At 33.5% G+C, this 11429-nt stretch overlaps 2 protein-coding genes across 2 annotated transcripts; both read left to right on the top strand.

Annotated features, from left to right (window-relative positions):
• Nucleotides 1-522: 522 nt before the first annotated feature.
• LOC130640862 (major facilitator superfamily domain-containing protein 8-like) lies at nucleotides 523-9450 on the top strand. Its single transcript, XM_057447443.1, has one exon. It carries the CDS (start codon nucleotides 6596-6598, stop codon nucleotides 8033-8035), a length of 1440 nt encoding a protein of 479 aa, XP_057303426.1. The 5' UTR covers nucleotides 523-6595; the 3' UTR covers nucleotides 8036-9450.
• Nucleotides 9451-9724: 274 nt separating this feature from the next.
• Nucleotides 9725-11308, top strand: LOC130642174 (uncharacterized). Its single transcript, XM_057449259.1, has one exon. The coding sequence runs from the start codon at nucleotides 9725-9727 to the stop codon at nucleotides 11306-11308; it is 1584 nt and encodes a 527-aa protein (XP_057305242.1).
• The last annotated feature ends 121 nt before the right edge of the window (nucleotides 11309-11429 follow it).

Genomic DNA, 11429 nt, shown 5'->3' with positions numbered 1-11429 from the left:
AGGAAATCAAAACATGCCGGTTTATATGTACGACCTAAACACCCTAGAGACTATAGAATTCTGCAGTCCCTATGATCTTAAGCGCAACACTAGATAACAAGACAAGAAATGAGAGAAATGGCGTACAAGTAGTACAAACACTAGAGACTACTTAATCCTGGGCCTATATACTTAATAGGGGACCGGCATATTATGCCGGCCTGGTAGAAGGTAAAAATTGGCACGATCTATTTGTTACATTGGATGCTGCTCTAGGGATTACATGCCGATCTCAGGAACCCAAACCTGTAGCAGTGACAAAGTGGCTTGCAGGGTAAGGTGTAGAAAAACTGAAAGGTGAGCTTTAACAGCCTCGCCAGCTATATCCTTGATCATCTTACTGTAGAACGAGTACCCTTTCAGCTTTGCCGTCTCCTCAGTTTATCCGCTTGTTTCTTGGTGAAATGTAGAAGGAGGGGTTCCACGGAAAGGGAAGGGAAAAGGGCGGGAGGGCTGATTATTTAGGTGACGTTCTACGTGAAGTTCTAACGAAGAAAATGGCTTCCCATTTGTGAAATAAAAATGGGAAGGTCGTCCACCTGTCAACTTTAGAATTTTACACAAGCGTTTAGTTATATAGGCTGTTTTTTAACAATCGTGTTAAACACGTCAGTTACGGGCAATCTTTGTATCCTTTTACGGTAATAGTTTTTGGACATATAATCTATAAGACGGACCAAATAATGGAGTTTTAATGTTTTTTTAGCTATTAGCTAGCTACTGGCTAGCTACCTAAAGCTAGCTAGCTAACTGTGCCAGTTATATATATCTAGCTAGAGCTATAATAGCGCCACGGCGAGATGAATGAGTTTGACGCGAGTTTCTTGCGTCTGTGGCTAAGTCATTTTTTATCTAATATATAAAAGCTGCTAAGCATATCTCTATCTAGCTAGCTCATAGCTAGCTAACAGAGAATAAGTAAAGGGAGTAGGGGTATCATCCACTGTGTGGGATGCTGTTATGACCAACTATGGATGATGGTTGAACTTTACACAGAAGACTGGCCTGTCTATACATGGGAAGACTGGCCTGTCTATACATGCCGGCGCCGTAGATTAGTGGTTATAGCTTTCGTACTCTGTGCGGGAGACCGGGGTTTGATTCCTCTTGACGGCGATTCAACATTGGCGAGTGAATGTTACCATAGCCCCGGGTTAACCCAAGCCATGTGAGGGAAATTGGGGAGATGGCACACTGTGTGGGCCATTGGATGTTGCCGGGAGTTGTCTAGTAGAGCGTGGGCCCTACTAATTGGGTCTGCGTAGCTCAAAATGAGCATTAAATACTCTAGGACTCTCCATCTAAGCCATGGCCCCTCCTGGAAATAATAGACAGGGTATATCCCTCGATATTTGTGAGGCTAGCCATGTAAAATATGCACATCTATCTATCTATCTAGGGCCCATCAAAAACAGTTTAATGCATTCGCATTTTGATAACCCATGATGACGTGCCTGGCGCACAAACTTGGACAAATGTATGTAACTAAATTAGACTTTAGTTAGTACAGGTTGAACTGTTGACAAAGGAATCTTACACTCTTAAAAACCGTATCATCAGATGAGACAAACACAACTGTACACAAAGGACTCTTGCAATTTTAGAAAATGTGTCATAAGATAGGACAGGCCTAACTATTCACAAAGGAAACTTGTGTTGTTAAAATCGTGCAATGAGATGGGACAGGGCCATTTATTGACAAAAGACAATCATGCTTTTAAAAGACCATCATAAGATGGGACAAGCCATGTTATGGACAAACAACTCCCGAAGACCAGCAAAATAATACCATCTAAGATTATCTTGAAATGTTAACATAAATAGCCTGAAAAATAGATATACAGTACTGTAAAAAGGTTTGGTAACATCGTGGTTCGTGTTTTTCTCGCCATACACACAAACCGCGAAAGTCCACAATGCATATTTTTTACTAATTGTGGACTACACAATCGTTACATCATGGTGTACACAATTAAAAATTAAACTTAACAACGTGGCACATCCACGATAGATTTTTTCTATTGTTGCAACAACAAAGAATAAATTACTGAACAATTAAATTAAAAACCAATGGCGATAAAAAAGTTGAACATTTTGTTGTTTTTATTTGTTGGTAAATCTAGTTATAATTTTATATTTTGATCCTTCGTCAATGAAGTGGCGAAAAAAAGTTGTTTAAAAAACATGAAAACGGGATCGTAGAAAGCAAAAAGATCACTGTAGATGGTTTAAAATTCGTGAATAAGGGTTCGTAGAAAGCAAAAAGATGCCGTAGATCGTTTAACAATCATTAAACGTGATTGTAGAAATATATCAAGCAAGAGCAAAAAACATTATCCTTTGTTGAACGGGATAAAAGCTGAAATAAACAAATTAAGTTTTAGGAAACACATGTTATTTTGAAAAGAAATGATTAAATTAAACTGCTATACTATACAATAACAAGAGATCACTGTAAACTTATTACAGATGTCGTTCGAGAGAAGGCTTTTAAGTTGGCATGTACAGATGATCAAGATTTTCCTCATAAATAGATAAATAGATGTGCATATTTTACATGGCTAGCCTCACAAATATTGAGGGATATACCCTGTCTATTATTTCCAGGATAGGCCATGGCTTAGATGGAGAGTCCTAGAGTATTTAATGCCCATTTTGAGCTACGGTGCCATAATCTTTTCCTGAAGTGTGTTGTAAGTTGGTATTAAAAGAAATTTATAAAACCAACCATGGTTTAAACTCACCTTATAATTTGTAATATTTTTAATCCTAGATCTGCACCATATAATTTGAGATCTTATAGTGCCGTCTCAAGAAAGCAGATTCGTTGAGATTTTTTACATGATGGGAACGGTTTATTATATTATTTTTATTTTCATCTGTATTTTACATTTTATCGACTTTAAATAAAGAATAAATAAAATAACTAAATAAATGAAATAAATAGTGGTAGTGTGACAAAAAAGTTAAATATCGCAAATTTTAAAAGCGTATCTTTTGGTATACTTTAGCTAACCTAAACCTAAAACCTAGCCATTTATTTAGAATGCTGTGAATAGATTTTTTTTTACTGCTTCCTCGTAAATTTAGAACTAAAACTCAATGTCAAGTTTACTAACATGATTAGTTCAAAGCATTAAAATTTGCTTGCTTCTAGCCAGCCAGGATATGCCTGGCAAAACAGGAAGTAGCCAGCTAAGCTACAACCCTGGAAAATTGTATTGTGAATTTCATTTTGAGCTCCCTCTATTTCCAAAAATCAGTGTTGAATATTGAATATATATATACTTGGCTTATGATGCTAGCTGAATGAGTAATCGTGTTACAGAAAATAGTATCACTCTTATTGACTTGATTCTTTCTAACAGTTCTAGCTACAAGAACTTCAGTGAAGGGGCTTTTCTGAAGGACCTTAGAAATTTAGACTGGTCATATTTTAATGATTGTAATGTCCTACATGAAGCATGGGAGAGACTGAATAAACATTTTAAAACAGTGGTTCACAAACATGCCCCTTCTTAAAACAGAAAGCAGCAAAAACAAAATCCATCATAGACTGGGAATCTTTTAAACAAAAACGAAACCAGGTAATAGGTCTCAAAAATCGATTTAAAAACGAGTACTATATATAATGATAATGATGTTTTGCAGGACTTTCAAAAATGGCCAAAAAAACTGATAAGTCAGGCAATACTACCTCGATAAAACGAGTATCCAAAACAATGTTACAGATCCATCTCACCCAAAAGAATTTTCTAACATATTTAATTCATTTCTTCTGTTACTACTAATGTAAATCCACCTTAGCAGACACGATTTTCGGTGGGCTTCTATTAAGACCAAAAGTGTTAAAAAAATAATTAGTTGACTGAAACTTAGTAAAGCTACAGGCTTGGACGGAATTGGTTCGCGACTGCTAAAAGCACGTTTGTCAATTTTAGTATTCATTTATCAAGTCTATTCAACAAATCTTTATTTACTGGTTTAATGTTGGAAGACTAAAAGAGTCTAACCTATTTTTAAAATTGGCAACAAAACATATTCTACTAATAACCGGCATCTCCATTCTGTCAATTTCTATGAAATTTTTTGAAAAGTTAGTGCATGAGCAAATTTCTTTTTTTTTTCTGAGCACAACTTCCTTTTAATGACAGATAGTCCGGATTTCAAAAACTCTTCCGCAGAAACTGCAGTAGTCGATGTCTCTGATTTTATTCTTACTGAGCTCAACCAAAAAAACTTTGTTTGTGATGTACTCATTGACCTTAAAAAAGCTATTGACACTGTTGATCATAAAATTTTGTTAACAAAGCTATGGTGTTTTGGCATCAGGGTTGCTGCCTTTGACTGGTTTGAGTCCTACTTGACAGGGCTAATGCACCTGACCCTTGCAAACGACACAAGATCAGATCTGCTTCATGAAGATGCTTTTGGGGTGCCGCAGGGATCTGGTGTTGGCCCCTGCTTTTTCTTTTGTTTATTGATGACTTAAAATCTGTCAAGAATTTAAACTACCACTGTCTATATGCAGATGATACAATATTATTTCATCCCATAAAAACTTGGATACCCTTGTCTTGCAGGTCGAGTTAAAACTTTTTCGCAAGTCAGTCCTCTGGCTGAATAATAACAAAATGACTATATTAAAATATGGACAAAACTGAAACAATTTTTTCAGCAACCACAGCCAGTTAAAAAAAGTTTAGAACAAAACTATTAACTATATGGGTATTAACTATATGGGTAAGGAGCGAAAAAGGTAAATATCTCAGGGTAACATTTGCTAAAAAAATAGAAAAAGGATTAAAATGTGCCCGTACCTTTTTAGGGAAAGAGAGGGAATGTTCAAGGAATAATTTACTCATCAAAAACGGTGCCATATTAGTTTTCAAAGCCATGAATCGCATTGCTCCTGATTACATGCGCTCAAAATTCCTTTTGGGCAAAAAACTGCCACAATCACCAAACAAGGAGGAGCTTTTCACACTTCCCTTGTTCAACATGGAATTTTGCAAAAAAGCCTTTCCGTTTAGAGCTGCAAAAGTGTGGAATAATCTTGCAGCCCAAGTGACCTGTGATGGAAGTCTACTTTCGTTTAAGACTTCCATCTCTAGTGTATTTAGCAAATTCTACTGGAGATCACTTTTTAATTTTGTTTTTAATTTTTTTTCTTTTCAATTTTCACAGATTATAAAATATGTTACATGTTTGATTGACCTGAGGCAGTTAAGGTTTATCATTTTTGGTCCTTTTGTTGTTCTAGTGGCCCCCAGTGGAAACAATCCACTAACTATAGGTTTTTCTGATTTTCTGGGCTAGCCACTTTAAATTTTTATCACCAAAGCATTTCAGCTGACTTTCAAAGAGCATTGTGATCGTTAACCTCAATACTTACAGTTTGTAAGTAAGTGAATTAATAGAGCTTACCATAATTTCCATGTATAGAAAAAGTAAAAGTCTTTTTTTCAATGACACTCTATTTTTTAGGTTTTTATCCCAAAAACAGAAAATAAAATAATATACAATTTTTTATTATAAGAATGTCAATGAATGTTACTAAAGGTAACATGTCATATATATATAGATATTAATATTATTCTGGCGGACTTGATTTTTTTCGCAGGCTTATTTCAAGTCCTACATTTATATCTGGAAAAACCCATAATCATTTTTCAAAATAAATTTTTTTCATAACAAAGTTGACTTGTTTTTTTTGGATAGGAAGAGCCTCAGTTATGCAATATAATGGAGCAGCAAATAAGGAAATAGGTAGCTACCAATAGGACAAGCCTAAACCAATGCGTGGCACAATTATTACTGAGGCCGTAGTTCTGCTTATTTCTTCCCTGTAAAAGAAGGTTGAGCAATATGCTTGGCCCAGTGTTACAAATGTTTAGAAATGTTTGAAGACGACAACGTTTTATTTCATTTTTGGGCCATGGTTTGGGGCTATGCAGGTTTTGGTAAATATATACTTGATTATTATTATTGTTATTGTTATTGTTATTATTATTATTTTTAAAGGTTAGCCCTTCTAAATGCCTGTAATTTTTGTAGAATATGTGACTTATCGGCTCCCTCAACCTCTGTGTTTACTCCATTTTTTTGCATTTTAACAGCAGATGAAGCAAATCAACACATGATATTACAGGTTTGTTTTGTATACAAACAAACATAAAGGTAGACGCTGACTACCTAGTCAATATATCTGGTTCAAAGAATCAGACAACTCAAAATGAAGATTAATAATTAGCAAAGGTTATCACATGATTTAAAAGAGATCTTATGTGATCTTCTGCAATTATAAAGCACTCTATTATCCTGCATAAAAGTGAGTGCCTTGAACAATGATAATAGAAAAGAACAAGGAAAATATTGGAGAAAAATGTTGGAAAATAAATATATGCATCTTTTTTCATTGGTCAATCAGGACCAAATTTTAAAGATGTTTCTTTTTTGCAGGGTATTAGAGTAGGTATTTTTGCACCATATTTTCAACAAATATTTATTTAGTTTAGGAGAGAAAAAAAAGTGTCAATAAACAGTCTGTCACACAATGCCAATACAAACTACTGTAACAATTGACTCCTATTTTTTTGAAGTGGAAAATGACCCCAAGTTTTGCCGTAAACGGAAACATCAAGTTATAATGTTTATGCTTCGAGCATTCTTAGCTGGGGCTGCATATTCAATCTTTTTACCATCAATTTGGTTTTATTTGGATACATATGATGATGTTGAATCCTGGTTTCTAGGTTTTGTTGTTGCTGTGTATTCTATAGCAAGTATGGTATCTCTGCCCTTCGTTGGAATGTTTTTTGATAAGACAAAGAGAATCAAGGAGATTGTGTTGGTGTTGAATGGTTTTGAAATTATTGGCAGTATAGTATATGCACTACCTTATTCTAAATGGCTCGTGTTTTTTGGTAGGATGATTGCAGGCTTTGGAGATGGTTTCTTTGCATGTGCAAATACTGCAGTTGTACACATGTACCCTGTAAGGAGCAGGACAGGTATATTTTCATTGCTTCAAATTGGATGGTTTCTTGGTTTCATCTGTGGTCCACTGTTTTATTTTTTCTTAACAATGTTTGCTTCTAAACTTAATAACCAATGCATTATTTTTGGGATTCTTCCTGGTGCAGGAATAGCATTATTGTGGATTTTATTTGAATTTGGGACAATTTTTTATATTTGCAATTTATCAAAGCACACAGAAATCAATCATGGAGAATCTTCAATTTGCCAAATACCTCCTGCATCACAAGAAAGAATGAGTTTTGATGAAACATTGTATCAAAGGACGGAAAGTGATGTTAGTCAAACAAAATATAATGATTGTGATGTTGCAAAGCCAGAGTCAATTAAGGAATTAATTACACAGCATTGTTCCATTGAACTTTTATCATTATTCTTTTCAGAGCTTGCGTTTTGGTCAACTGTAACCCAGTTTTTAGTTTTGTTGCCCCTGATAACAGAATCTGATAGCAAATGGGACAAGTACATTGGCATTATATTTGTGCTTGGTGTTGTGTTGTTGATGTTTGTTTTTCTGTTAATCTACAAGTTTAGCAACAAAACAAATGTGAAAGATCAACTTTATGTTCTCATCTCTCTTCTACTGACAATTTTATCTTTGATACTGTTGATGTGTGAACAAATTCCCAAGGAGAAAGATTTAAAATCAAGATTTAGCATTTTGTTATCTGCATGTATTCTTATTTTTTCTGCCATTTCATTAAATTTGTCAGCAGTAAGATCCTTAGCAACCAAACTCACACCAAGATCGATGCAGGGTTTTACGCAAGGTGTATTATCTTGTGTCAGTAGAGTAGCATTAAGTCTTGGCCCAATTTTAGCAGGACTGAGTTTAGATCATAGACTTAAGTTGAGCATTACAAACATAGTGTTGTGTGTAGTAGCATTTATTTGGATTGTTCTGTGTTTAAAAAGGATAAAAAGGAAATCAAATCTAATGCAAGAAATTGATTCGTAAATTTGTTGAGATAGGGCGCTATGTGAAAAAAAGGTACGGAGGTAGTAGGTAGGAAAAGAGACTGTAACTGTGCAAGTTAACATTGGATGATAATAACAGTTCAAGAACACTAAATTGATTAATTCAAAGTTAAAGTTGCTGTTTTTTAAGGTTAATTTTAATCAGTGTTCTGAACTGTAATAATAATAATGCTGTAATAATAAAAGTAGTATTTTTGCATTTAGTTTAGACTTGTTCGAATCATCAGTTTTTTTAATCTTCCTTACAAAAGTTTAATCCTTACTGCATTTGAGTCATGACTATGAGTCACAAATTTGTCTGCAATGAAATTTCTCATGTATTTTGTATGCTATTGCCTTGTGGACTAAATACAAGAAAATTGCTTTCACATGAAAAAAAAAATTTAATGCTGTCATTGTGATCACAAATGACGACATTTCTGCGAAAAAGTTTCTTATGTAACTGTAAAGTAGGCACTACTTTCGTGTTTAAAATGACCAATACGTATGTAGAAATTTTTAAATTATAAACATTTTTTATGACTTTCTCTGTTTTTTAGCATTAGTACTTAGTATTATTAGTCTTGTACATGTTGTAAACTTTATTCCTTGTCACTAACTTGGGCATTGTGATCAGTCTTAAAAAAGTCTTGTTTAGTGTAAATTGTTTATTTTTAAGTATCCAAATTTTTTGAAAAAATCAGTGTTTTAAGAATGTAAGAATTTTATAAATATATGTAATGTTTAGGTATTTTTTTCTTCTTTGACTACAGCCAATGAGATTGTAGAGAAATGTATATTCACACTGGCATTGGTTTTGTTTTTGAAACTTTTAAAGAATTTTTGCATAAAATGTTTCTATAGGTGTGATAAAAAGCACATGTCAAATGGTTGCTGCATTACTAAGATTGCCATAACGTTTGAAATTTTGAATGTGCTATACATAGAGGATTTTTTAATAATATATTGTTAAATTTATAAAGTTTTCTATTTAGATTATATTCTGTAAAATATTAAATTGTGAATATTTTATTTTTAATATTAGTTAATGTTGTAACATTTCTTTACTACTACATGGTTCACATCAATATGTGAGTGTGGAAAATTATTTTTCATTTTGAAATTTTACACTAAGCTTTGATAACTCAGCATATACATTACTCTGGTAATTAAAAAACCTATAAGAATTATTTTTGGCATATTGTAATAAAGCAGATATTTTTTTGAAAATTTTTTATGTGTTATGATAAGAACATCTAATATAAATAAAAATTTTTTTTTTAATTTTACAGTCTTGCTTTGTTGGTAATTGACTATATGTGACCAAATATCATCATATCATCATTACGCCTTTTCAAATATCTGTTTTTTACTATAATGATGTGAAGTATTGTTTTGGTAATCGATTTACATTAAATACTGCTACAAATATCACTTTTTGGATATTTGAAAAATAATGAAGGCTATTGGCAACATTTACACACTTGTACAACAATTAATATCTCACATTTCAAATAAGATCTGTATTGTTAAGTTTGGAAATTGTTAGAAATTGACACTTCTTATATTTTGTTTGCAAAGAATTGTGTGTTTTCTGTCATAATGATTCATGTAAAAATAAAAATCTATTGGTGCATTTGTACATTATTATATTTTTATTATTTCTTATAGCCAATAAAGATACTAAAAAATGTCACCACCAATTCCTGAAAAATTTGACTCCCGCTTTGCTGGATTGGAAAAAGATCCTGTGTTTCGTCGCAAACGAAAAGCAACTGTTATCATGTTTATATTACGTATGTTTCTGCTTGGAGCTGAATATGCTATTATTTTACCATCAATTTGGCTTTATTTGGATACGTTTAAAGTTGAACCTTGGTTTCTAGGTCTAGTTATAGCTGTGTATCCAACAGCAAGTGTGATATCTCTACCTGTTGTTGGCATGTTTTTTGATAAAACAAAGAGAATCAAAGAACTTGTATTAATATTGAATGGTTTTGAAATTATTGGTAATATTGTTTACGCATTACCGTATTCTAAATGGTTAGTGTTTTTTGGTAGAATGTTAGCAGGCCTAGGAGACGGTTTTTATGCATGTGCAAATACGGAAATTGTGTATACATACCCAATGAGTGAAAGGACTGGAATATTTGCCTTGCTTGAGGTTGGGCGGGTTCTTGGGCTAACATTTGGTCCAGCGTTAAATTTTTTCTTAGCCACAGTTGATTTTAAAATTGGTGATTGGTCTATTAATTTTGGAACTGCTCCTGGTGTATTTATGGCCTTATTATGGATCCTATCTCAGATTTTGACTATGTTTTATATTTCTAATTTATCTAAGTTAATTGATGAAAGATCTAAATATTGTCCTAACATACAACTTGATTCCAGAGGTCCACCTCAAAAAGAATATGAAATTGATTATAAGCGTGTTCGAGAGACATCATTGTGTGAATCAGTACTTGATGTGAACTACGGTGACGAAGAACCTTTAATAAAACGTGGAGGACGGCCAGCTTTTCGATGTTACCAAACAATGAATGGAAAGATGATGATTGATGACGAACTAACAGAAGATGATGAATTCTTTCAAGAATCGTCAATGGATGAGCCTGCAGTAGTTGTTACAAAATCAAGCACAATGCAACTGCTTTTACAGCTTTGTACCATGGAAGTGTTGTCAATATTCTTCTCAGATCTTGTACTGTGGTTAGCTCAAACAGAATTTGAAGTTTTGTTGCCACTAGTTACTCAAGAGGATTACGGTTGGGGAGAAAGGGAAGTTAGCGCGATATACATGGTTGGTGGTGTGTGGTTGATGTTTGTTTTTTTCTTAATCTACAAATTCGGTGACAAAACAAACGTGAAGGATCAACACTATGTTGTTATTTCCCTTCTACTAACAATCTTAGCACTATTATTTTTAATGTGCGAACAAATACCTGATGAAAAGAACAAGAAAACAAGAGTTGGTATATTTTTATCGATATGCGTGGTTGTGTTTTCAGCAATTCCTTTGAATTTGGTAGCCATAAAATCTTTAGTTACAAAACTTACTCCAAGAGACTCACAAGGTGTTACACAAGGGGTGTACTCATCTATTAGTAGGGTAACACTCATCCTTGGACCACTTTTAGCTGGAATATGTTTCAATCACAGACTTGTATTTGGTGCCTTAATGGCAACGTCCTGTATAATAGCATTAATTTGGGTTGTTCTTTCTTTACGCAAGATAAGGAGTAAAATAGCACTTATGGAGGAAATAGATTCGTAACTGGAAATCTGTGGTTGGTGTTCTGTTGTAATTTTTGCTAATTTTTTTATTATTCTTTGATGATCATTTTCTAAAGACAAGACTTTTTTAGTATACAGAATTTAGAGTGTGCAGTTGTTAG

Source organism: Hydractinia symbiolongicarpus, chromosome 4 (genome assembly GCF_029227915.1).
Source record: "Hydractinia symbiolongicarpus strain clone_291-10 chromosome 4, HSymV2.1, whole genome shotgun sequence".
Taxonomy (NCBI): domain Eukaryota; kingdom Metazoa; phylum Cnidaria; class Hydrozoa; order Anthoathecata; family Hydractiniidae; genus Hydractinia; species Hydractinia symbiolongicarpus.
This window is presented reverse-complemented; position numbering and strand designations above follow the sequence as displayed.